We start from the raw sequence: 27,877 nt of genomic DNA, 5'->3' as shown, positions 1-27,877 counted from the left end.
ATAACTCCATGACACAATACACGTGATAACACTTCCACATGAGATGGTATTATTGGCCGGAACTATCCCATTGCAACTAAGTTTTTCTCCCAATCTTGGCCCAAAACAAAGGAGTACACAGACTTTTTTAGAAGCCTGATTGACCCATTTGATCCTCAAAACAAAAGAGCATTAATAGGTGTGAAAGGTTTTATATGATTCTTTTGTTTAGGGAAGGCCCTTGCATGATCAGCCTAATGCATTAGATAGAGGTGCTTTCTTTTTCTCTTTTTCCTAACAAGGACGACATTTTTTCCTAACAAGGACGAAATTTTAAATATTCAAACGTACTGCAAGGGAGTTTGAACTCAATTGCATTAGATTTAGAGGTGCTTTCTTTTTCTTTTTCTCCTAACAAGGACGACATTTTAAATATTCTAATGTACTGAGAGGCAGTTTGAACTCAATTGCAATAGAAATAGCACACTACCTTAGCCAACTAACCTAACTCACATTTGCGATTTAGAAGTGCATTTTAGTTACTGATTTCCAGTGGTTTCCCCCTCAAAGGGAATACACGCGAATGTGGTTGGTTACACGGATTTTCATATGGAAAATTCCCATTTAGACATCTCACCTTTGCTTCTTGTTTTTTTCTCTTAGAAAATTGATGAACTATTAATATGAAAAAAGATGTTAGCAGCATTAGCAAGGATTATCTTGATAGTAGTAATATGAGTTAAACACCTCGTCCTATCTCTCCAATTAACACTTTCTAAACGCATTTTCACCATACGTGAGAGAGAGAGAGAGAGAGAGAGATGCATACTACAAACTACCGTGCTTAACCTTAGTTCAATTACAGGTTAGAGTTCCATATAACCGTTGATAAACTGGGCTGGAAGCCCTCAAATCAAAGATCAGAGCCTAGATCAAATTCTGAGCTATTTATCCCACAACATACAACTGCCTAATATTTTACAACAATGATTACATGAAGAACCGTGGCTTCCCTCCTAACATCCAGCTGCCTTGAGGAAGTTGTCAAATGGACTAGCAGGAGGCAGCCTCACAGCTAGCCAGGGATCCTGTGGCAATGCAGCTCCCTGAGTAGGCCCAGTCTCGCTAATTATCTGCATGAGAATTAACATAGACGTTCAAAATCAAAACAAAGGATAAAAAAGAGAGCGAGTTTTAAATGGCAGCTCTTATGAAAAAGTTAGCAATAGATTGATTACACAAATCTCTTGAAAGAAAGTAGGAAAAACCAAATGTCCCAGACGGGACATGTGGTACCTCTCCCGTTCTCCCACAAGCATAACCACAGTTAATCAACTTTAACAAGAAAAAAAGAGTAGGGAAACCAAATAAGGCCAGACCTTCTCGAGTGCTGTGCGGCCATCTGCAGGAAAGGCCAGAAACGATTTGTCACGGACACTGCTCTGATGATTTTCATGGGCCAACCAGTTAGAGAGCTTCTTCCTTGTCCCTGTTCCAAGTGCTTCACACTGGCTTGCCATGGTGTTGTATGGGAGCGGCGATGTGGAGATAGATGTTCCCGCTACTTGGCCGGCCACCTCAAGTGCCTAAATACAATTTTGTTCAGTTTCCGTAAAAAATAAGGTTAACATTTCTTGTTCTGACTATTGTCAAATCATGTTAAGTTTGTAGTGAAGTCATTTTGTACACAAAGATGCTTGTGGACACAGAAATGGAGAACAAGCAAGGTGTGAAAGAAAGTCGTTACGGATTCCATAAGCTGTCCAATGCTGATAACATGGGCAATAGAGGTGGATGATGGCATTCTGGGAATGAAACGAGAGAGGTCAGCAACAGATGCTTCACTTGTTGCATCATCCTCCACTGATGAATTTGTTAGAAATTCCTGCAACATAAGGAGAAGTCATTGAAAATACTCATAATTTCAATGCTATAATTGCTATTATTATTATTTTTCTGAATTTGAATGATACACGACTGTGATCAGATGTGGAAGGTCACATGAAAATTCAGCAGTAGCCAGGAAAACTAGACAAAAGAAGTAAACAGTACCCCATCAAAGGACAGTGAATATTTTGAATGGCCAGCCATTCGATTTTGGTCAAATTCAAGCATTGATTCTGGACCAAACATGAATGCATCATCAGGTGTGAATGACTCTGAAAGTTGGTTCCTCACATCTTCTGCCTCCATCTTTAAAAGGAAAAACAAACAAATGAGGAACGTATCTGTGTGTGGGAGAGATAGAGAGAGAGCTGGAAAGAAGAAAACTGAGGTCCATCACTAGACAATCATACCTCAGTAACGTTTGATAGAAACTGAACTAAGATTTCCACTATGACATTGTCGGATTCATATATCTTGTTCCGCAAATCACATAGTAATGATCTAGCCATCTGGTTATCAGTAACAGATCCGTATTTACTAACATCTGCATCAGCCTTTACATAAACTTGAAGATCATCACTGATGCCCAAATATGGATCAACCTGAATTTGCACAAGATATAGGAAATTTGTCAAAATCTCGATGATCAAAGAGCTCGAGTGCTCCTATCACTTAAAAGCTAGGAAATTCAAAAAGTTGGAAAGAGATCCTACTGTTGCACATAGTTTTTAAGTAGTAGTAGTAGCAGCATTCAGGATTAGGATATACTCACATCATATGGTATTAATGACTTCAACAGATCATTCAGACCAGGAATGTGATAGATCTTAGCCACAAACATCAACATGCCAATTGATAGTACAAGGAGAGATCTCTGACATGCTGGAGGAGACAAACCTGCCAAGAGATTAAGAAACTTATTCACAATTTAATTTTCATCAGACCTATTGACTGTTTAAGGATTTATGCTGTCCAGACCATTGTTAAGATCAAGGGACGTATTCCTCAGAGACAGCAGAAGTTGAATAACACGAACCATAAGGTTGTCAGTTGGATTCTGCAGAATCATAAATTTAAGAAATTTCATAAGCATCCACATAAATACATCCAAGATGCATGTATACATGTACAAAACCAGAGAGAAAAGTTGAATATGGAGAAACTATACACAACACAGAATGAGGCAATTTGAATTTTTGAAACGACATCTAAGTCCTAAAATAAACACTACATACATAACACTCAACCATGCCCTCACTGAATTAAAGAATGCCATGCTCTTCCTAATAGAGGTATAAGGGTGAAAGTGAGAAGCAACAGAGGCACTAATTATATCTTTTGCAATTAACTTAAACTAATGACTGTTTAAGTTACATCTTTTAGTTTAAACTAAAATTCACTTTCAAATGTGAACGAAAAAAAGAAGAAACTTTTAACTAAAATTTCACCTTCAAATGTGAGGAAATAAGCACTAAAATGAAAGAATGAGCAATGGCTTCAACATTTGAAGGCAAATTATCCGAGAAATTGGCTTGTATCCAAAAGGCAGACAGCAAGTGTGCTACTTGATCCTCACTAAACTTCATAGCATACGGTTCCTGAGCCAATCAGCAAACCAGAAAGTATACTGAGTTAATAAAGCAAGTGAAAAATTACTCGCCTGAAATGTTAGCAGTTATGGAAATAATGAAACTTCTTACTGGCTCTGATAAGCTGACTGATCCAGCTGTCTTGTCAATAATAGAGCTAATTTTGTAGAAATTAGGGGAGTTCTTGCGGGCACGTCCCTGCTTCCAGTCTTCTTCGGCAGCGTCTCTATCTTTAAAATCATCACAACAATTATTCCCATGCTTTTCTGCTTTGGACCCATCTTTTTCCCTCCTCAGCTTTTCAAGCCTAGCTGTAATTGAAGCAAAGGTCGATTCTGTATTCGAGTGCCCTCCTCTTGATTGGTATACAAAACCAGATCGTAGAGACGCAACGTCATGTCGGGGCCGGTTAGAATTTGGAATGAGAAGGATAGAAAATATCTGGTGTGCTCCAACACGCACCTCAACATCTGGATGCACCATTACTTTCAAAAGTTGAACAAGAAGGGACTCGGGAAACACCTACCCAAAAAAAAAAAAAAGGATGGTTCAATATGCCGTATTCAAGATGAAGCAAATATATATATATAGTCTACGTTTACATTTCTCTTCAGTGCAGAATCCAGATTACATCTTCAAAATCATTCCCAAGTTCCAAACACTATATCAGAGCAATTTCCAGGAAACAGACATGGGGTAGCAAACCATAAAAACCTCTAAAAGCAGCAAAATTGTTTACAAACTTCTCTCACCTGCTGCAAACGTGAAGAGGTCAATGCTAATGAGGTCATGTGAGCAACAATCATTAAAGATGCAATGGTTGCCCTGGCAACGACTCCAGATGGCAGCTTCTCCAGAGTTAAAGCCATCATGTCAAATAGTGGTCCAACATTGCCAATCTATTAAAAAGACCAAAAGATTTTAGTTATAATAGAAGCACAGAATGCATCAACTCCAAACGCCACAAGTATAGAACTCACCCCTCTGGCAATTTCTAGTAAGCAATCTTCAATGGAATTTTGTAGCATGATGTTAATGTTTGATTCTTGCTCTCCAACCGATTCAGCAGTGGCTTGAAGACTCTTCCTCAAATGCCTACATAGGTCAGAGACAAATCCAATTTCTGCCAGGACTGCTCCAGATCGAATCTGACTAGCCAAAGCACTAGCAACTTGAACGACATAAGATTTGAGTTGCGGATCATGTGAAATGTTTTTATGGTCAAGATGACGAATCACATAGGCTAAAATCAACTTCTGATTCCCTGAGCCAAAAGTTAGCATTAAAAAATGCGACCACAGTAAAGGGTTTTTCCAAAAGATGACGGATATGATAAGTACATAGTATATACTTATTTAATATTGCAGAACATGGTATATCCAGAATTAAGTGCAAAGAAGATGCGATCAAGAAAAAAATAAGTGCAAAGAAGATCAAAATACCTGAAGCCTCCATGAAGTATGACATATCAGACAAAACCAGCATGGCCAACCCTTGACAAGGAACCCAGTGGTGCCCAGAATCAAAGTAGACAAACATTGGATCCAATACTCGACGCATTGTTGTGCTCTCCTTGGCTAATTCAATCATTCTCTGAATACAAATTTGAGCCCAGACTTTTGGTGTCTCTATCTCTTCTCTAAAAAAATGAACCAAAACTGTTACAAAAGGGCAAATTGATGAAAAGATAATGCAATTAGCATGATCTAAAATTACAAGTATGGAACTGACAAGCCCTCACTTGTAGACTTTCAATAACTCCTACCTTGTCAGAAGAGAAGGATCCTTCTTTTCTGGTCGTGGCCTGATGATCTTGCAGCTAGGGCTAGCATCAGCGCCAACTACACCAACTCTGCCTTCACTTCGAACTACTTCATCCACCCAATTATGGTGTGGCTCCCCTCTCTCATCATCTTCAATATGTGTATCAGGCTCGTAGTTATCCAAGGTGACATGTACAATCTGCATTCACAAGAAAAATATTTGCAATGCTCAATATTAATGAGAGAGTGGTGTTGCTGGCTTTCCTTGATATTTGATAATGAAAGGACTAGCTCAATAACTGATAAATTTAAATAACCCCAAAAAATTCATATAAACTAACACTAATTTCATTTAGACATTTTGAAGAATGAAACTGGAAAGAACTAACCTCGTCAAAATCAACAAAAATATATGAAAATTCTGCCATGAATTGCACCTGGCAAGGTAGAAACTATAAAATTAACATTGTTCCAACTGAAAAATAAAAGTCCTTAAGAGTTTCAAGCATTCAAATCATAAAACTACCATGGCAGAAAGGCACTGCAAGCTCGATGCTCTCAAGCAGCGTTTTTGATGATCTTCACCGCTTTCACGAGCAAGCTTACATACTCTATGAACCAAACTCTCAATGGTATGTGTGTAAGTGCCATCTGTCTGTTCAAAGATTGGGTCAATAACCAAGACAAGAGTTGAATAAAATTAAGTAATCAACGAATTTACTTTGTATAGAAAGTAGAACAAATCGTCCACATCTGACTCATTCATTAACAGAATAAGATGTGCCACAAGTAGCATCAACCATTATAAATAGGAAATCATTGTCTGCCTAAAAATTTGTGACATTAAAACATTAATTAGGCAGATCAAATAACTCTCATTCTGCTCAGTGTATGCCAATAGCTTTTTTCAAGAGAAGGTAACTTGTGAATCACCTGACTAAAGATGAACCTCGTTAGGGTTTGGCATCCAAGTATGCGCAGAGGATCTTGCTTAGGGTTGTCCAGGAGCTCAGTAACCACACTCAGCAGACTGACTGCAAAATATGCCCTGAAAGATGCAAAACATATTCAATACAACACAAGAATTTTATACAAAAATTAATTCCTTTTTAACAACTTTAAAGACACTGCAGTGAAAAGAAAAGGAAGAGCGACAGAGAAGAAAATTTGAAGGACAAAAAACAACAATAATAAACCGAACTTTCTACTAAAATAGCATATATACAATACCAAAGCATCTCCTAAAATAGCATAAGTTCAATGCTTAAGAAATATAAATGGTTTGTTGCAAAATAATATAGCACACAACTTCCACCTAAAAGTGGAATTGTGACTTGAATTTGGAGTTTCCAGCCAATCATACAAAAGCCATCCCTAAACAACAGTAGTTTCGTCCAAGAGATTAAGATTAAACAGATCTTTTCTCCACTAAAAATCACTAATAGAGTTCTATAACAAATTAAATGGTAAGAAAAGAAAAGGGAAACAGCTAAGACTTACATCTGCTCTTTACACAGGCAAAGCAACTTGTTGTAAGCCTCTGCAACAATATTGATGAATTTGACGTGCTCCAGTCTTAGCTCTTTGTAACACCTATCTTCAAGATATTTGGCAATCTGTTTAAAAAACAGGAGCATGGGAAAAAGACATAAATAAATGGGATTTTTAGCCTCAGCAGTAGGCTATTAAATTATGGCAAGCTAACTTTTACTGAACAAAAAATAAAGAAATAGGGTAAAAGAGTTCATACCTTTGGGATTCGGAAAGGATTTTTGGCAGCATACTCACATAATTTAACAATTTTCCTTTCATTGGGAGGGCCATCCTGGACAATTGAGGACACTATTAACTTCAGAAAACCAGCTATTGGTAAGAAAAGCATAAATAGTATAATAGTTATTCATCTAATAGTAGATTAGCGAATGATTCCTTGGGAAGCATGCTGTGTCACTTGCTGCTCATCAAAAAAACGTTCACTACTGACCAATTTTGGCTTATTTGACTTCTTGGGACCAAATCTCTTACACCGTATAGATTGGATAATATCTCTTGCAAACAATCAGCTGTGTTGTTCTGCTAAATTTTGAATTCAGATAACATTATAACACATTTAGACATGATCTGTCTAATCAATGGTCTTACTTCATAGTTTGACAACATACCGTGACAAGAGAACATTACCATACACACATAGGCACATACATCATGTGTATGGTCATAAATGTACCACTTATTATACACATGAACCAATGGGAAACTAAGGATGATATCTAGGCTCCATTTTGATAAATAATTAAAACAGAAAGGATGCATAAAGCCTTCAAAGAAAATCGCTTTAGCATCCGAACCAATTTTCTTATTATCTTCATTGCTTCCTATCTAAAATGGGGGGCGGGGGGAGGGGAATAACTTTTCAGAATGAGAAAATAGATAAACAATTGGAAGGGAAAGTCTGATTTTTTCTACAAATGCCCACGCCAAAGCCACATAAAAAAATTAAAAAAAGGAAATGAAATTTTCTTTCCTCTAAGGAGTGCCTGGTAGAATTCCCATTGCCCCATCACATGATAAAGTGGTCAGATGACCAACTACCATCTGTGTCGCACAGATATAGATGGTAAGGTATGCCATTCGCAACTTGTCTGTGGACATTATGGCTTTACAAATCAGAGTAAATATAGTATTATACAGTATACTCACAGGAGACTTTGGAAAGATTTCTGCCAGCAGCTTTTTGTAACGCTTAACGGGTTGTCTAGATCTTGACCTCATAGCAGGGCAGCATATGCACATGCTCTCACACGCTGGGAAAAGCTTTCTGGAGATGATCCCCATTTCCTAAAATGAAATGAAACTATAAATTGAAAATGGATAATAAATTGCGAAAACCTGCAGAAAAATCTTCCAGGGGGATATGAATAGCACAGTTCAATTAGCCCATCAAAATAGGAACTAGTGTAACGCCGAACCAAAATGAAGTAAAAAAACAGGAAGTTGGCCTTCCCAGCAGAAAATCCCATTATCATAATACAGAACAAATGCTTACTGAACATACTTAAACACCACAATGTAATGTATTTAAGCACAATAAGAAAACAGAAAACAGAAAACAGAAAAAAGAAAAAGCACTTAACAAGAAATACAAAAAAGAGAGAAGTACTTAAAGCAAAAAAAATTTGAAAATTTCCATAATCTTCTTGTAAAGAAGAAGAAGAAGAAGTGAAACATACATACACAGCTTTTTTTCCCTGGTTATTTGCGCACATCAAAGAAGAAAATTTGTGACTGCATTGATGCAAACATGAACCAAAAACACACAGAAATTGCATCCAGAGTACCATTAGAGAGAATACACAGAAAAACAACAGAACGAAGCCTACAGTACAGAACAGTACCACTAACCCCAAACCAGAACCCACATAGAAAACCAAATAAATGTGTAAACTTTTTCGTTTTGAAAGAAAAAAAGAGAAACCCAGAAAACAATTAAGGAGAAAAACATGGAGAAAACAAGCCAAGAGCTTACCTTGTCCTGTAGATCTGGGGGGGTTTAAACAGCAAGAACAACAAGTATCACCGAAGAGTGGGAGAAAACAAAAGAAGGGAAGATGGGACTAAGAAAGTCTATTAAACATAGACATAAAAAAGGCGCGTGGATTGAGACATGTTAAGAACAACGAGGGAGGAGTATGAGCTTCACGTGATGGGTTGTCAGTTTCTCTCTCCTTTTTCTTCTTTCATACTGAAAAAGGGCATTGCTTGTTGGGTGTGTCAGAAGAATTGTAGACTACAAAAGTATTTTCTTTGGGGGGTTATTTTATTTATTTATTTTGGCTAGAAAAGACTATCCAATTGATTGATGATATATTTTCAAGCTTTTGGGACTGAGGACGCCTTTTATTTGAACTCTTTTTGGGTCTAAAGTTCTAAACTTTATTTTGAACTCAATATTGTCAATATTAAAAATCTCCTGCCAAATCGGATCATTAATGGGTGATTTAATGGTATTCATGCTTAGTTAATTGAAATTTAATAAACCAGTGGAGTTAACTTAGCATGAAGTTCCGTATATTCTCTTGAATCTTGATATTGAATTGCCTTGCAAATTTAAAACGTTTCTATACTATATTAAAGAGCAGGAGAGTTAAATAATTATTCGATCTATCTGACTATCCCCGAAATTAAATTAGGGCAAAAAAATAGTTTCATTGGAAAAAGGGGATTGAATTTGATCTACCAATTTATTAATTAGTATAGTTGTTTTCACATTGTTAGATAACATCTCAAGTTTTACTTACATGAATACAAAAATAATAGTCCTATATTTATAGTCATGATTAGTTCAAATATAATAACGTAATTTTAATGTGAAGATCTTTATTCGTTATATATTTTTTTAAGTATCTTATCATCTGTTAAAAAGATGGAACCACCACCAAGTTCCCCACAATTCCAAATATGGTCACATCCAAGCTTTATAATTATATGAGATTCAAAAGTAATCTGTATCCTATGCACTGAAAAGAGAATTGCTACTCCTATGAATTTAATATTATTATTTTATATTATGATGGTTTATCTGATTTGTAATGCAATACTAATTTGGATACGAAACATGTGAAATGTTGTGATATAAAATAAATAAAGATGTCAACAAAGTTTAGGCCGATAACTTGTTGACAATCATCACAAGTTCGAATCGTTATCATATAATGATAATGTGTGTATGATAAACTGTCATTCTATTATAATTATTTGTATTTTTAGAAAGAAAAAAAAACACCGATAATTGATGATGAACCATTTTTTTATTTTATATCGATTGTTCTCGATTGAATGGTTGGATAGTCATCCTCACTTATGGTTTACATTTCAGACCAGTAAAAAGTTAAACATTACTGAAATTTTATAATAATTTCAAATGTGATGTCGTCCCGTACTGTTCATGACAAAGGAGGGGAACCCCAAAAGGAGTACAAATAAAGTGAGAATCCCACGCTTAATCAAGTTTAGGGTTTACCATTAGGGGGCCTTGGTTTCTGGGAAAAAAATCTTTCCCAAGAATCTGTTTAATTGTTATTTTATCTGGACTTTGAAATTATATCTCTCAACCTATGCATTAGAGCAACTCCACCCATTTGCCCTTAGCCATGGCAAGGGGGGAGCTAGGGCAGCCACTATTCACGTGAATAGTGGTTGCCATTGCAAATAGTATTTTGAGTTTCCACCCATTGCCATGGCTAAGGGTAATTACTATTCATTTTTTTGTTTTTTCACAACTTTTTTTTACTTAAATAATTAATTTAGATAAGATTTTTGGGTTCCTACGTGTCAATACTATTCATATCGGATAAGATTTTATTTTATTAGTTGTATTGGTTGGTATTCATTTAAAAAAAAATTAGGATTTGGTGTTAAAAGTGAAGAGTATTGGTTGGTATTTATAGACACGGGCGGACCCATAATTTTTTTAGCGGAGGTGCAATATTGGCTAAGTATGAAAAATGGTTTTTCGGAATAATTATTTTCTCAAGATAATTTTTGGCGGCTTTTATTCCTTACACATCAAATAAGAAAACTTGATTTTATGGGATTTTAATATGAAGTATATATTGACTTAATGAGCCATCATTTTTAGCCTAAATCGTATTTTGCACTAAAACCGATTTTTCATATTTTGATTTGGTGGGAATTTGATTTTCTAGTATTTTTATTTGAATCCAAATGGGGGGTACTTCCTTATTTACATTGTAAACTTAAGTAAATGGAGTAATATAAAAATAAATTAAAGTAAAAGGACAAAGACATTTACTTAAATGTTGAAAATGGAAATAAGGTATAGAGGAAAATGTTGAGTAAAGAGTGAATAATACTAGAAGTATAATGAAATGTATGAGGATTGATGTTGAAAGTGAAGGGTATTGATAGGTATTTATAGAAAAAAAAATATCAGAATTTTTTAGAATTTTTTAAAAAAATTTACGATTTTTTTTCATATTTTTATTGCCCAAAAAAGCCTCAGCCGTTGGATTAATTTGGAGAAGCAGATCGGAAGGCTGGGGAGGCGACACGTGGCAGCGTACCTTGGACCTGGCGCGCTGACGTCAGCGTGACGCGAGGCTGACGTCAGCAACACGCGAGTTGGACCTCGGGCTGGTCTCGCCTTCGGGCTGGCCCGAGTTGGTGGGTCCCACACCACCTCCGGGCCTGGGCTGTACGCTGGAGCGACTTTTTTTTTTTTTCCTGCCCTCGCCTCGGGCTGGGCTCCCTCGCTGGAGCTGCTCTTAGGTAACATCCAATTGTCAATTTATACATTTTTTATTCTCTATCTTGGTTTTGGTGAGCGATTAATTCAGTCAAGTAGCTTAGGCCATCTCTAGTCATGAGCTATATCTCAAATATAGTACTAAAATAATGCAAAACCCATCTCCAATCATGGGCTAAATAAAATTTTGGTCAAATTAAGAGAGCCACATTTGACCCTTTAGCCCTCTAACCGGGCCACATTTAGCCTAGTTTTGGCTTAAGCCAACTTTTTTGTGAGGCCCATACATGTGCTTTTGAAAAAGATAAATTATTAAGTGTGGGCAAAAGCACGAATCATCTCGTGCAAATGCATATCCAATAGCTAACAATAAAAGCGCTGATGTCATCGATATATTTTTAAAAGTCTTTTTAAATGTTTTCAATTTGTGTTGTTTAAGAAAAATTTATAAAAAAATTATTGGTCATGACCATTGGAGGTCAGACCATTTTGACCCAACCTTTTATTTTTTATTTTTTATTTTAATGTGGTAACCTTTTAAAATGTTTTCAATTCGTAAAAAAATTATAAAAAATTACTGGTCATGACTATTGGAGGTCAGACAATGGAAACCCATCTTTTTAAAAAATAAATAAATGTGGTCATCTTTTTAAATGTTTTCAAGTGTTGTTTATAAAAAAATTATACAAAATTATTGGTCATGGAATATTGTTTCTAAATAGTAGTTTAATTAAATTAAACAATACATAATTGTAGAATGTATGAGTATTGTACTATAATTTTTCTCAAAATAATAAAATATGAAGGATCCTAAAATATAGCCATGCATGACTGGAAATGGAAAAATACATTTAGCTCTATGACTAGAGATGGTCTTAAGAAACCCACCAACTAACCATCGATTGAATTTGAGTCAAAAAATACATTTTTAAAAAGCGCAAGCGATTGGATTTGAAATATGGTAGGATTTTTATTTTTGAAGTATAATATAGTGGGGGTAAAGGTGAAAGTGCCACACCCAATGAGAATTGTTCAGTTGATAAAGTCTTTATACTATGTATAGCCCTATTAGTGTTTGAGTCTCGCCGTCAACATGTCTTGTTGATAATTGTATAAATGACAATGATCTCCATGTGGAAAGCATAGGTGCAAAATCTGGAAGACCCTCACGTTGATTGTGACTTGAAACAACTCAGTGTACAAAGATATAAATATGTTGTCTCAAAAATAATGTAGTCAATGAAGAAACAGGTCATCAGTATTAAGTAACCTCTGGACCCTCATTTGAATGCGACTGAACAAGAAAGAGTAGCCTAGGGCCACCCTACCTAAACAAACATGCACACTCACAAAGCAAATTCTTGCCACCAATTTCAAGTTCGAGTTCAAAGCATTGAACTTTAACGCATATGTGAGTTAGGCCGTTAATTAGAGTAGTAAGTTCCCCTCACATATAAATTTGAACTTCTTTATCGTATATTAATTTAATTTAAAATAATTTAAATTATTACTTGTAATATAATTTTTATAAATGCAATAGGAGAGAAGTAAAAGTCTTTGATGTATTAAAACATTGGTTTTTTTCAATTGCAAAATTTTTTTGTTGTTGAGAATTTTAGCATTTTCTATTCAAACCAAAAAAAAAAAAAAAAAAAAAGGAAATGTGAAACGTTACAATTTGAGTAGGATATTGCCAATTTGCTACCCTCTCATAATTTATCACTATTTATATTATTACAAACTTTTAATACATATTTCACTTAGTTTTTAAAAAATCTGGTAGGCCTAGACTGTGTGTAATGGCCCAATGGGCTAAGTGACTTTTTGATTTTTGTTTGTATGTTTGGGCTTCCTGCCCCAACTTTACCAAAAGAAAATTCTCTTCTCAGTGCTCGCAAATCCTCTTCGCCGGTTCAACTCGGCCGACTAGGTCAGCCCCAACCTTCTCTCCTTCTTCTCCTCCACCACCGTCTTCTCCGGTCGCGGCTTCTACAAGCTCTACGTGGGTCCTTTCAAAAAAAATTTACACCGACAAGCTCAGCTTCGTTACTAAATTAGGGTTAGGCCCTAATTTACAGGTCTGGATAATTTATCCCCTGACCCCTATCTCCCCCTCCTATCTCTTTAGTAAGTTTGCTTTCTTTTGTTTTTGTTAATTCTTCGTTCTCGTAGTTATTTTTACAGGCAATCTTCTTAGCATGTCAAAATTTCTGGCTTTGGATTTGGAGTAAAAAATTTATTACCTTTGCAAAAGAGTTCTGTCCATGAACTCCTAGACCTAACTAGAAAGCAATGACCTTTCAGTTTTTGGAAACAGTTGAGTTTTTCCAGCTAGGAAAGGTGCAGTTCTTAAGTCTTCTATTATTGAATTGTGTAATTAGTATTTTCTGCTCTGTGATTTATACATGCATTCAATTGTACAGGCATTGGTGGTGCATATATCTCACCAATCCCGTGGACGTGATCAAAACAAGATTGCAAGTGCAGGGATCAACCTTAAGGTATCAGTTTTGTCTTGTGATTATTTTCTTTTTAATTCTTTACATGGCTTTCAGTTGTTAGTGTAGGACTATATCTGTTGCAAGCATAACATGCAGTGTAATGTGTTGTTGTTAGTGTACTTGAGGGTTATTTGACCAAGTCTTGGGCTTGTATTGAGTCAGATGTTTGTGCATGCCAACACTGATCACATAGGTGCACAGACACAAAAACCATTTATCCTTTGTATAATGATTGAGGATTTTAAAAATTCCTTTAGCTGTTTTTAATTGTATGAGTCCAGTAGCTTAGTAGCTTTCGACAACTGAAATCTCGCAATCTAGGGTGCAGCAGTACACCGCTTCGACTAGTAGCACGGCGCTTCCCACCCCGTTTTCACGGTCTAGGCCGCTCCCATGTTTGTTATTACTTATATGTCATCCTCACATATTTGAAATCTTGGGGACATGTAATCAGTAGCATTAGTCACAAATTATACTTCAGTAAACTTTGCATTGACTGTTATTCCGAATTGAGCTTTCAACACAAGCGCCGAGATGGGGAAGGGGAATTTTATAAAGCAATTTTCCTTTCGATTTGGAAATTGGAATATATGATATGAACCTCACATTTCTGTCTAAAATTTGTTAATGACAAAGGATTTTTCGGTCTTTTTCTAATATTGTTGTGAACTTTAGGTGCAACGGTCCGTTAGATCAATGTGTAGCATAATGGATGGCTGAAGGTGCACATAGCATGATGCTCAGAGGTAGCATTCCCAAAATTACATGGTATATTCTAGCTCCAGCTCCTGCGTTTATGGCTGTGAAATTTCTCAGGGACCATTTCAGATTTTCAATGGAGGATTGAGCAATGATAACATGCAACAAGTTGCCAGCATGTCAGTAGAAGTTTTTACAAAGGGGAGCGATAGTAACTTAAACTGAAATTTTTTCCCACCCTGTCCAGCTTGGGGCATTTCCAATGTAACCAAAGTATTAATTTGGTCGGTGTTTAGTAATATTTTCATGTAAAATATGTATATGAGCGCAATGAGATTAAAGGGAGGTTTGTTTTTTACGAAATGTGATGTCTAAAATCATTTTGTTTCACGTTAAGGAAAAGTATTCCAATGTCTGCCAATTTTTAGCGACGGTTTTTGTCTCCGCTATTAAAAGTTTTATTTCCAGCGGTTAGCGACGGTTTTCTACGCTGCTGAAGACGTTCTGCGAAAAAGTCATTTTTTGTGTCACTAAAAGTCGTAAAACCGCTGCCTACCGTAGCTAAAGCCCAAAAACCGCCGCGAAAAAACCACACGGCTACATTTTCAATGAAAAAGGTGTTTTTCTTTCTATTTTCAGGTTAGACGTTGTTTAATTCTCCTAAACTGGTACTGGCAACTTTGTAAAACAAGTATAAGCTACAATAAACTTAATTGCACCAACGCAATCCAACTCTGTAATAATTGAGAAGCAAATTGACTATTACAATATTAAGAGGTCGCAAAAGAAAGGTCAAGTGACTATTGCCAAGTTGAGCATTATGTTTTGCTGGATGTCTTGCGTGTTTAATATAGACATGCTAGATTTTTCTTAAACAACTTTAAGCTACTCTAACTTACCTCACGCTGCAAAATGGTCCTAAGGCATGAGTATTTCCAGAGGAAACATGCAGCAGAAAAGAGCTGCATTCTCAAAATTTCATATGAATTGATAAAACCATACAGTAAGAAGATCTAGTGAGACATGAGAATATATTGGGAAATGCACATACATGAGATGCCTTTCTAAATTCTAACCTTATGAACTGCACAACTAGCTAGCTCAACTAAGAAATGGTTTTGGTCAAATAAAAAATTTCTCAGAACACCTTTTCTGGATCACCACCACCTTTAAACATGTTATAGGCCTCTCGCATGACAGGTTTCGGATCTTGGCCAACCTGCATTCATCTGGTATGTGGTTAGAAGAATTTTATTCAACTTTTCATTCAATACATGGGAGTAAAAAGCACTTAAAAAAGTGTCAGCTAGAATTACACATCACTCATAAATATACTTGGTTATGCTTGCTCCTACATATGACCAAAAGTCACAAGCTCAAAGTTAAAGCTCAAAACCTAGTTTAACTTCATCCACAATCTTCCTCAGATAAATAGGATCAGAAACCTTCCTATAGGAAATGATAGTTTTACTTGCCTCCAGAAATCGTTCCCTTGCTTCACTAGTCCCATATAATTGAGGTTCAACTAGAAAGCACCAAATCGACTCCTCTGTATCATTTGGATTCTAGGCAACATCTAATCGGAACTGCACAGCCCCTTCTTCAAACCTGTGCATAAATACACCCAGTTTAGTTGACTGCACCTTAACCGAATCGAAATTTAACATTTTATACTCCTGTTTTCCTGTAGAAAAGAGAATCCTTAATTTTTACTTTGATTCCAATGGCATATCTAAAGCTAAAGTGACACACTTTTTTTATTTTTTCTGCATCAAGTATTATCGTTTTTCAAAATATAATTATCTCAGTACCTAACAAAATCATATGGAAACAAGAACCATCAAAGAACTAGTACCTATAAAGATAGTAAAGTGATAGCCCCCTTTGCCAAAGATCTGATAACAACCATAGCCAACATTACGTAACTTAATTCAGCAATTCATATCCATAGCCAACACACATTTTTTAAATAATATTTAAAGAGTACCGCCGCGAGGCTATACCTGAATTTTTTTTTATTAATTTATATTATTAAATAATACAGTCGTGCAGCTATACTGGGTCCGTAAAAAAAAACATTCCCTGATCTTCTTTTATCGATAAGAGTAATTTAGAGCATTATCCATTACTATTACTTCATTACCCGAGTAATTAGTATAGCGGCACAATTATACTATTTATTAGCTTTTGATAGTTCCTCGGCTGCCTAGGCACTATCATATATTTTTAATTAATAAATAGCATGGCCGCACGGCTATACTGTGGTTTTAAAATATATATATATATATATAAGTAGTATAGCCGAACGGCTATACTATAGTTTTTTAAAAAATTAATAATATAGCCGCACGGCTATTTTGGGGGGAAAAAAAAAGCACTGCCTAGTCGCTAGGCGCTTGGTGGGTCCCACTTTTTTAAAAAAAATTTAAATAAACAGTATAGCGCGCGGCTAATTAAAAATACATAGTATAGCCGCTTGGCAATACTCGAGACTTTTTTTAAAATAAATATTACAACCGTGTGGCTATACAGGGTTCTTTTTTAAAAAAAATTTCCCCTCATTTTCTTTTATTGATAAGAGTAGTTTAGAGCATTATCCATTACTATTACTACATTACCCGAGTCTCTATTGTCCCTTTTTGATTTTTTACTTTTCTAAAGTTATTACCCGTATAAAGAATTTAGCATTTTCACGCGTAATACTCGTATTATACACATACATATGTACATATTTTTCAATAATACATTCATTTTTTGTACACGTCTTAAAGACTCGGTAAATACTCGTTTTGTAAAAAGCAAGCATACTATACATGTATTGTAAATATATGTATATATTTTTAATATATGTGTTTTTTTACAAAATTCTCAATAATACACACAAAATTCACTTATTATGCACATAATTTTCACATATTATTGAATAAAAATATTATATAGTGGCCGAACTTTTCAATTGTAACTTGCCAAAATTTTACCAAATATAATACGTACGTATTTTGTTCGTATTTTTTCCATTTCGTATTTTACCAACTATGAAAGAAATTGAGAGGCTGATATTATTTCTTACTTCTTGTGAGAAAAATGCAAGATGATGATTTTGCAATCTCTTTGCCAACCATAACAACAATTTCAAACAAAGTTTTATGGGTATAGTAGTAAGAGATGTGGTAGTATTCTTCATGCAAAGTGTTGTTTGAAAAGTGAAGCAATTACCAAGACTACTCCAACTCAGCATGCACTGCGACAAATAATGTGTGCAGTAGCATAATTTGGTAGTACTCAAGAGAATGATGTAGATCAAAGGCAAACATTCCCACGAAAAAAAGAACAAAAAATTGAGCTCCCAGATTGATTTATTGTGAAAATTTTCACTCTTTAATATCTGCTTTGAATATGTTGAAACTTGGAGCCCCAACTGTCACTTTGGCCAACTCGGAAATCAGGGGTACTTTTCAAGTGTTTTGACGCGTGGCAAACACCATTCAAGTTTTTGAAAAATCGACCGCCTAGGCGTTTTGAAAATGCAGCAAGCAGCTAGGCATTAAGAACAATCACATAAGTGTGAGGAAATTCTTGGTATTAATGCAACTAGACAGGCCTCTATAAGAAACAGAAAATTATCTGAAGACCATTCTGCACTGTCTAATGTACATCACAAAACATATACATGACTATTAACGCAAGATCAATGGTCTACCTGCTTTTATTGCCTCCTTAGCTAGTTGCTCATCCATCCCAGAAGAGAAGTCTTTACTTTTTGCTAGTTGCTTGGCCATACAAACTCTGTTCAACCTCCTATCTCCAACCGTTTTTGCTTCAAAGAGAAGTCTTTCGTGTGCAGCACATAATATATGCCTAGCCAATCAGTATTCTGGTTCTGTTTTTGCGTTGTTTGGGTGAGTTCACAGAAAATGATCTCTGATCTGTAAGATTACGAAGCATCTACTTGCATGTAGGGTTAATTTCTGTATTATATAGTAGGGTTTCTATTTTTGATGCATAAAATAGTGGGGTTAACATGAAAGAGTTAGGTGATTGTAAATGACACATGATCTCCATGTGGAAAGCATAGTGCAAAATCTGGAAGACCCCCACATAACATTGATTGATTATATATATATATATATATATATATATATATATATATAGTTGTCTGAAAAATAAGGTAGTGAATGATGGGTGGGGCATGAAGAAACAGGTTATCGCTACCATCAACCTCTGGACCTCAATGAATATGACTGAACAAGAGTAGGCTTCGTCCACCCGACCAAAACATGGACACTCACAAGCACATTCTTACCAACAGTTCCAAGTTCAAAGTATTCAAGTCCAAAAGGAGAGACGTAAAAGTTGCAATGTACTTTTAACATCTCATTAAATGGATAGAAAAGTTGTCCACGATATAATTTGAGATTCAAAGGGAACGTTGGAGCATTTCAAAATTTTACAACTTGAATTTACAGTACAGGAGGTGGAGGAGGGTAAGGTAGAAACTTGTTGATCTTTGTCATCGCTTGAGGCAGTACTTTGTACGCAGGTTATCAAGCTTCTCGGCATACTCAATCGGAGTTGCCTCATTGTCAAACACTTCATCCCATATCTTAACAAGATCTGTTTGCAAGGTTATTGGGTTAGTATAGGATATGAAACTAATGGAAAATATGAATCATAAACCCCATAAAAATGGCCAGGATGACTAACAAATCAGAAAATATGGAATGATTCAATCAAGACACAGTGCAAGCATTACCAGTCGCTGAGACTGATATACCACATTGATATAGGTATACTCTACTTAAAAAGAATTTGAAATCCAGGAATTCAACTGTAAGCTTTTGAAAATCTCAAGGAATTTAAAACGGAAGCATGCATACCAGCGTTGTCCGAGGATGAAAGAAACATGATGAGTGTGTCAAATCTTGGAACCCTGGTTAAGTTCTCCAAATAATTGACGGCCAAATCCATTTCTTCACTGCCAAAGAAATAAATCAAAGGTGGGGCCATAAGCATTTTATCAAAGCTCAACAAGAAAAACATACATATCATACATAAACATTACTTACACGAAAAAGGTTGCCACACACTTGATAATGTCAAGAAGTATGGGAACAGTCAAAGCATTTTTGAATATCTGCGGCAATGCACTTGGAGATATAGCCTGTATAGAAATACCACAAAAAATAACATGAAACAAAGTAACAGCATAAATGGAAAGTCAGAATGAGTGTTGATTTCCTAAACAAATACCAACTGCATTCACAATCCTTTATGGACATTTGAAATTGTTCGAAGGGGACAGAACAAATGGGGAACTTCTTGGATGGCCCCTAGCATGCAGAAGCCAGATAGGCAGACTGACAATGCAATTACTGGTATACTTCTGGCAACCATCCAAAGAGGACAATAGATGAGACTAATAGAATCTTTGCAGTGGTCAACCACAAGGATGACCACCATGCAAAAAGAACACATTCATGGTCACCTACTTTGGGATGACAACGAACATATGAATCTTGCATTTTGGCAGATTTTTTAAAGTAAACCACATGAATACTTTTGCAGACCTTCAACAGGCTAGTCTGTCGAGCATTATCTCCAGAGAATCCTCGCCAAGAAACCTCAAATTGATATGCCGAATTTGGTGGTTTGATCTTTTCCGCAGCCACAGCCTTGACTCGGGAAGCAGCTCGAGATGCAAGCTCTTGTACCGATGCCTTCACCTCTGGATTCCTAGTTGTGTTATTTCTCTACAAAATTATCATAACATACACTAGTTTAAGAGACTAAAAGACACAGATGCAAAAGAAATAAATAAAAGTTTAAAGCAAATAAGAAGACAAAGCCATTGAGTCCAGATAACATGGTAGGAGTACACAACATATATGTCTGATAAGAAGCTATAAAGACAAATGCAGTTAATAAGGTTCATAAACAAGTCTATCTTACTTATCCACCTAAGAAACGAAAACCCAATGACCACAACAAAAAATCAAGTAAAAGGAGCAACAAAACACCATTCTTGACACCTTAGTGTGATCTTGAACTGCAGTCATTTCTGTTATTTGAGCACTGCTGGAGGCAGGCTGGATGCTTTGTCCGTTCACTTTGGTATCCAACTTTCCCACTTTCCGCATTTCTTGTACAGAATTTTTCTGCGCTCCAGATGCCTTCTGAAGAATTGTCTGGGAATTAACAATTCAAATGAGTCAATTTAATATATAAATGAACTGGTAGATGAGCATGATATACACCATCAAAGATACACGTACAAATTTTCTTACTTTATCATACAAAGATTTGGCCTCAGTGTATTGTTTCTTGATTTCTTGGTTCTGAGGCTCCAACCTCAGGGCAAACTCAGCATCTGCAGTTGGCTATATTTGTTACATCAGACAATCACAATTGCAATATCAGAAAAGAAACCATATATGTAATAATATGAGGAAACAAGGTCATAGTTTGGCTTTTAACGAACCCTCAATTGATTCTTTAAGTTTTCCAAGTTCTTTTCTAGCCGTTGCACGTCGTGAGTATGCTTTTATATAACGATCATCCAAATTCAAGGCCTCAGTACAGTCATCCTCAGCTTCCTGGAAACTAACAAACAAAACGAAAAATATATATATGCTTCAGGTAATAAGTTAAAAAGAACACTGTGAGAGCTTACACAAGCATATAGCATGCCACACTCCTTTTTGTTTTACCGTTTAAAAGTAAACCAAGAACACAGAGATATGAACGCTTTCTGGAATTCAAAAGTTTGAACTTGCATTTTATATTAGTACATAAATGGACGTAGTTATCTAAATAAATCAACAACAAAAATTTCATACAGTTTATACAAGCATTCTCTTAAAAACAAAACAGAGTGATTGCACTCTTGCCTTTTGATTTTTATATATGCCATTGCTCTATTTGCATAAGCTACTGCAGACGGAGACAAAGCAATGCTTCTTGAATAGCAGTCAATAGCTTCTCTAAACTTCTTCTGCTTAAAATACTCATTACCCTATAAGTTAACAGACAGGAACACAATCAGCATCAAGATTGACCCAGTTGTTATGAGCAACCTTAATAATTGAATTCTGAATTTACAACTACAGCCGAACACAATCAACTCCTACCAATTCTTTCTCTGAAGCAGCATCGGGAAGACTATCTTCCGAAATGAAACTACTTGACATTGTATTGATTGAATCTAAATTCCTCGAGTAGTCATAATTCCCCGAACTAGTTCCTAAATCTCTAGTCTTCTGAAATGACAACATGCAAACATCAGCTGCATATAAACAAAATTCACCAGCAACCGCTAATCACGCATCAAAGTATACAATGCTACACGCAACACCGAGCAGAGTAACAAAGTTACCAGCTTTTCCTGGTGTGAATCTTTTGGCCTCATTTTTTTGTCCTTGTCCTTGAGAGAAAGCTCCCAGTCCTGCAAGTCACTCAAAAACCCCTGGAAATCCTGGAAACAACGGACGAACAGAAAAAATACAAACCCAGTAGACTACAATTATTAACTAAATACCTAATAACATATTCGTAACTAGACACAAAAAGAAAACCACAAAAACCACAAAACATAAGCTTTTCTTTTTCTTTTTCTTAAAATCTGAAACTTTTTCACCTTTACACATCAAACACATTTCCAATCACGTATCGAAGTCTTGGTTTAATTACAACTCCAAATTCAAATGAAAAATCTTTCAATGGGCCAGTAAATTTTGAAATTCATTTTCTTTTCAGTTTTTCCTCAGCTTTCTCAGCTCCCAAACATATTCTAAAAGTAAATCTCTGAAAAAAATCAGTTTAAGAAGTAATACTAAAAGTGAAATACCAGAGCTTGATCGCGACCGTGCTTATTTGGAGCTCTGGCCATGGACCGCGGGCACCCGATGCTTCTGGAAGAAAGAACGACTGAAAGGAAACGAGGGAACTGACTGAGTGTGAGGTTTTTTTATTTTATTTTCTCCGCTCGGGGGGTTTAATTCTAATGAACTTACTATTTTATCCTTCGTTGTTTCTTTTTAATCAAACTTCAATATTCGAAACAAAAATTATTTGCATGTTTATTTACTTGGAATTAGTCTCTTCGCATGTGCTTTCGTGCCAAGATGTTTTTAAAAAAAAATAAATATATTTATTTTAGAATTAAAAAAGATAATGAGTAGTTGTGTTCCATACAAATATGATCAATTATCTAATTTTTCTTTTGATTTTAATTTTTTTAAATATGAAATGTGTGAATTTACCATATTATCCTCATTTAATTCATAATTTCAATTCTTAATGTTTGCATTAAATAAGAGCATTTTCTTTCTAGTATGTTGAATGTTTTGCTATTTTTTGCCATTTACTTTATATATATAGATGATGAAGTCAAATGAATCGAGGAAATTAGGAATTGAGGAGAAAATGAATAGGAATGTAATCAAATCAATTTAATTTTTTATTTTTCAGATATCGAATCAGGAATTTTAATATACGACTTACATTTTTTTAAATATTTCATATGTGTTAATAAACGTATAATATGTCATTCAGATGCCATCGTGTCAGCATTTCAAGCCTATCACACATTACCATATCAAAAAGTTGCATTGTTATGTTGGAAAATTAAAACACATGACAATGGGTGATTGACCCGAAATAGCGCCACGTTGATATTCCAAAGTATAGGTAAGTTTTTCTCCAACATTTTCGTATTTTGTAAACTCAAAATGATAACAACTTGTTGAATTCAAGCTGGCAGTTCTAACTTCAAATATCCTCCTCCCAGACAAAAAGAAGTGGTATACGAGGAAAATTATCCAAGACTCAACTTGTGGTAGCGTGAGACGGTCAAAGCAAGACATGGAAGCTTCAAATTTTCTATGAAATAGGCAGTTGTTTATATAAAAACTGTATCACTTCCATCTATATATACAGTACATATACTGAATTAGAAGTACAAATGAAATACTGCAGCATTGTCCCAATGTCCTGAGGTTCTGCAAAAGTCAATTTCACCAAATTAACAGGCAGATAGAGGGGCCGTTTTCTCATGTATCGCCTTGTAGCACTGGAGACTGCACAGAGGGAGCTTTGACTGCGAATCACGGTACTTGTATGGATTTCTACAATATGGCCCTGCGCACTTCTCACGAGGAGGAGGGTAACTGAAATCCACATAAATACCAAATATGAACTTATCAAGGGCTGCTTCAGATATAAGCACGATGATATAGAATTGTCCATGATCCAAGAGAAGCATCACTTAATGAAGCTATAGAAGCTTTGCATAGATTTGGGATAAAAGTTACACTATCATTTAAACTTAAGTATCTAGAGTTTCAAATGCAACTATACCTGCAAGGCTTGGAGTCGAATATAGCTGGCAAGCCCATTTCATCAGGGAAAGTGACGACCGATCCTGATGGACCCATCACCCATCGAACAGAATCTGATGGAAGTATGAAAGCATTTGCAGCCCTTTCCTGCAAAAGAAATGAATGTACCATTATTCAAGAATCTATTGCTTGATATACAGAGAAAGGGTTCTATTATGCACCATCTCTTACATGTGCCAGATCTTCTTGCCGTTTCTTTATCTTGTCTTCTCGTTTCTTCCTACTTGAATCTTGGCCCAAAATCTTTCTGATTGCCTCAGCCTAAGACGCAGCCAAATTTGAAAGAAAATGATACATAAGTTCCTTCTAACACATATGCATATCACAGGGAAGACAAAAGGAAACTAACAAAAAGACAAGTCAAACCTCAGATTCTCTAGCTGCCTTCTCTACTTGCATCCTACGTCTCTCAGCAGCCTCTGCTTTCTTGATTTGCTGCTCCAGTGCACAGAGTTTCTCTTTTTGCTCTATCAGTAAACACATAAATACTGTCATGAGAGATGTCATAATGTATTCAACAGAAGTTACTTATGATATAAAGGCAATTATCACTCACTTCTTGGTGGAGCAGGGGGCAACCCGTTGGGGAACTCAATTGGACTTGCACCTAAGCTGGAAGCGACATTATTTCCAGTTTTAAGAGCCCTTTGACGAGTAGTGACTGTCATCTCCTTATTATATGAGGATGATTCAACAAACTCCTTTCTCAATTTTTTCCTCTTAGTACTGGGCTCGCCATCAGAGACAGGTTCTTCCTCTTCTTCATAATCAGTATCATCAGATACTCTTCCTCCTCTAGACTTCCTACTCTCCTTGCCTGATTTTGAGATGCCATAACCTCCCAAATCTACACTGAACTGGCCAACACCACTTCCCTTCATCACCGTTGAAATCTTCCTTTCTTTTCTGCTTTTTCTTTCCTCATCTTCATTGTATTCCACACTGTGATCTGAAGTAATCTTAGATGTTTTGAGTTTTTCAAGGTATCGAACTTCCACGTCATCATCATCTCCATCATCAACTGCATCCAACAAGCGTCTCTTAAGGACACGTTTGCTCTTGCGAACAGGTTCTTCAGGCATCCCACCCCTTGAAGAATCAGCCTTCCCAACATCAGTGACGCTTTTAGATAAATCCTTCCATGGGACTCCTCGTAACCCACTTCCTTTATCTGAACTAAAGGAACGATTGTCATCTGAGTTCTCCTGCACCATAGACATAGTTAGATGTAGTCTTCATAATCCTTAATATATATGAACTTAATAACTAAACAACTAAACACTTTTGTGTAAAAGAAGGGAAGAGAAACTAGGAAACCAAAACCTCAAGGAATGTGATCAGATGAGCGAAAAAGAAGTTAACTAAAAACCAAAGGATTTCCAAGAAAATAGAAGATAAAATGAGAATCTATTTAAGTTATAAATCTATCCATCTTATCTGATTTCCATAAGCTGTAAATGCTGTCTATACTATATGCTACTGTCACTTTTAAGATTTGTTCCACAATCAAAATTTAGAAAATCTGGAACAAATATGTCCAATGCAGACTGAACCTGAAGAATCAAACTTCTGACGTGGTCGAGGGGCATCTGAAATATGAGAAGATTTTATAGAAGACGACCCAACAGCAGATGCACCATCAGACGTAGACTTGGCTGAATTGTGCGTGTAACATTACCAACTTTAAGCTTAACCATTTTCACTTTATTCTCATTCTCTGAGCAATCTGAAACAACTCCAAAAGGAGCAACCTTGTTTGTACCTTTCCAATTAGCAGGTGCAAGGGCACCCTTGCTGGACCTTTGTGAATCAATCTCCCTATGCCTATGGTCGTTACTGCCTCGAAAAGAACCATCATTGGAAGCTTCATCAGATTCTCCGGATCCTCCTCCTTCACTTTTATTCATATTCTGGGCAGATTCAGCTTCAATAATGTTACTAAATGAAGCCCTTGCACTACATAGGTTCAGGTTGATATCCCTCTTTTGAGTAATTGAACCATAATCATTATTATCATCACTTGACAATTTGCTTACATCTTCTGAAGGAGGCGTTGATGACATGGTATCTCGATTATCGAAAGGCAGCGGTGAATCATTCCGAGGACGACGAGATGTGTTACTCCTTTTCTTCCTCACAGCATTGGTTACATCACTGAATCCCAAGCCTCCAAAACCCTCCATCGTAATCACGGCTAAAAACAATCCTAGCGCTGCCTTTATTTGCCCACAAAGAGAGCTGAGAAAGTCACGAGCAACAAATAAGCAGTCAGTGTAAATGTCATACACAATATGTTCAAAGCAATGGACACTACGGAAATATTCAATTAACACCATAAATCTTGGAAACCAATACATGCACATATTGTAACAAAAAAAAGAATTTTGTAATAGAGCATTATATAAGTATCATCAGAAAGCATATTGGCGCCAAAAAAATAATAATGCTTCCACTGGAAAAACAACCATAAAAATGCAAAAATCAAGGTATATTATCGAAACCTGGCTCAAGAGACCAGAATTTAAATCAAACTAAACAACAGAAATCAAACTAAACAACAGAAATCAATCTTCCAGAGCTCTCAAAAGAGAAGTATATTGAATTCCCCATTAACATTCAGAACAAACCCGGACATAAACCACGATTACAACAACCAATCTAAGAAATACCATGCACTGGACCCTTACAAACAAACCAACCAAAAAATCCGAACTTTACATCCACCACCGGAAAAAGTTCGTTTTTTTATCTTACGAAATTACGAATAATAGAAATTCACAAACAAAAACATGATAATTGGGGAAAACCACACAACATCACACAATAATTGAGTCAGAATCGAAATAACCACATGAGAAAATCAAATCAAACCTGCAAAAACTCAACGAAAATACCAAATTGAAAGATTTTACCTTTATGGGTAAGGTAAGCTAGGCAAGGAAAATCCTCAGAGAACCCTTTGATTATCACCGACAAAGATGACCCTGATCAGGTTAGACTTAAAGAATTCGAATTGGGTTTTCTTGAATAGGTGGTGCAAGGTGATTGGAGCACCAGAGGTGGAGAAGAGAACTGAGTTAAAATTAGGGTTTGCTTTGCAGGGAACCAAAGTTTTCACCATTGTTGTAAATTGATTAGTGCTGGGTTTTTGTTGGGTTATTACCGCCTTGTCCATTATCCTGTTCTTGTTGTCAAGCTCTCACTCTCTGTGTCAAGTTTTGGTTGGGTTCGGGACCGTTGCGTTTGGGCGGGTCTTGGGTCAGGGAGTGCGTAGGTTAGTCAATAATGCACCTCTGGTGTATGTCAGTCTAAATTCTGTTGAAGGTTTTCTTTCTCCTCTCTCTTATAATTCTTTCTTTTTCACAAGTAAAATAACTTTTTTTTTTCTTTTTTCTTTTTTCATCCTTCTCTTTTTCCAGCTTAGTTTAGAGTCAAAATGAACAATGATGGAATTCACTTTCACCACAGAAAATAAAAAGGAAAAGGCAAATACTGTTTGGTGATTGGAAAGAGCATTATTTGCTCACAACCATCTCCACATGTTCATAGGACAACGAAAGAAGACAAGAACCAAACCGGTTTCCAAAACTTTGTGAGACAGAAACTGACAGAGATTGCTTGCAAAATCATGCTATGAATATCACATTGATTCAAATGCATAGTGAGTTTTTTTTCATAGGCCAGTACACTTTTTGTTAGATTTTACCGCTTTCTTAGGTTAGGGCAGAGCTAAACTGGTACATAGGAGGGGCCAATTAGCATAATTTTTTTTCAAATATATATAAAGGATGGGGCGCAT

General features: G+C 36.0%; 3 protein-coding genes and 1 long non-coding RNA gene across 11 annotated transcripts; 1 reads left to right on the top strand and 3 right to left on the bottom strand.

Moving 5' to 3' along the window:
- LOC18772280 lies at positions 676–9,055 on the bottom strand. Of its 2 annotated transcripts, none has more exons than XM_007208367.2 (20): positions 8,745–9,055; positions 7,919–8,056; positions 6,969–7,043; positions 6,719–6,834; positions 6,152–6,266; positions 5,745–5,873; positions 5,608–5,655; positions 5,221–5,417; positions 4,898–5,094; positions 4,436–4,719; positions 4,208–4,354; positions 3,567–3,977; positions 3,315–3,464; positions 2,845–2,923; positions 2,639–2,763; positions 2,277–2,468; positions 2,032–2,172; positions 1,727–1,864; positions 1,359–1,565; positions 676–1,112 (listed from the first exon to the last, which is right to left on the bottom strand). In XM_007208367.2, exons 2-20 carry the CDS (start codon positions 8,051–8,053, stop codon positions 996–998), a joined length of 3,003 nt encoding a protein of 1,000 aa, XP_007208429.1. In that variant the 5' UTR covers positions 8,054–8,056; positions 8,745–9,055; the 3' UTR covers positions 676–995. The 2 variants fall into 2 exon arrangements, with proteins under 2 accessions (XP_007208429.1, XP_020422005.1); XM_020566416.1 differs by having other exon boundaries at positions 2,639–2,748; positions 8,745–9,012.
- Positions 13,332–15,039, top strand: LOC109949496. Of its 2 annotated transcripts, none has more exons than XR_002271954.1 (4): positions 13,332–13,561; positions 13,656–13,823; positions 13,907–13,984; positions 14,660–15,039. It is a non-coding gene; the product is annotated as an uncharacterized LOC109949496 (long non-coding RNA). The 2 variants fall into 2 exon arrangements; XR_002271953.1 differs by having other exon boundaries at positions 13,337–13,561; positions 13,668–13,823.
- LOC18775168 (RNA polymerase II-associated protein 3) lies at positions 18,983–22,799 on the bottom strand. 6 transcript variants are annotated; one of them, XM_020567338.1, is made up of 11 exons: positions 22,527–22,795; positions 22,056–22,154; positions 21,811–21,936; positions 21,571–21,695; positions 21,162–21,283; positions 20,968–21,050; positions 20,713–20,868; positions 20,251–20,433; positions 19,750–19,844; positions 19,561–19,658; positions 18,983–19,297 (listed from the first exon to the last, which is right to left on the bottom strand). In XM_020567338.1, exons 1-11 carry the CDS (start codon positions 22,566–22,568, stop codon positions 19,194–19,196), a joined length of 1,233 nt encoding a protein of 410 aa, XP_020422927.1. In that variant the 5' UTR covers positions 22,569–22,795; the 3' UTR covers positions 18,983–19,193. The 6 variants fall into 6 exon arrangements, with proteins under 6 accessions (XP_020422927.1, XP_020422928.1, XP_007205290.1 ...); XM_020567339.1 differs by having other exon boundaries at positions 22,056–22,124; XM_007205228.2 differs by having other exon boundaries at positions 21,811–21,939; positions 22,056–22,124; positions 22,527–22,793.
- LOC18774109 lies at positions 23,374–27,566 on the bottom strand. The gene is made up of 7 exons (XM_020566692.1): positions 26,991–27,566; positions 25,632–26,316; positions 24,635–25,283; positions 24,445–24,545; positions 24,250–24,339; positions 24,038–24,165; positions 23,374–23,847 (listed from the first exon to the last, which is right to left on the bottom strand). The coding sequence occupies exons 2-7, from the start codon at positions 25,665–25,667 to the stop codon at positions 23,703–23,705; spliced, it is 1,149 nt and encodes a 382-aa protein (XP_020422281.1). The 5' UTR covers positions 25,668–26,316; positions 26,991–27,566; the 3' UTR covers positions 23,374–23,702.

The sequence above is a fragment of the Prunus persica genome, chromosome G6, assembly GCF_000346465.2.
Source record: "Prunus persica cultivar Lovell chromosome G6, Prunus_persica_NCBIv2, whole genome shotgun sequence".
In the NCBI taxonomy this organism is placed as follows: domain Eukaryota; kingdom Viridiplantae; phylum Streptophyta; class Magnoliopsida; order Rosales; family Rosaceae; genus Prunus; species Prunus persica.
This window is presented reverse-complemented; position numbering and strand designations above follow the sequence as displayed.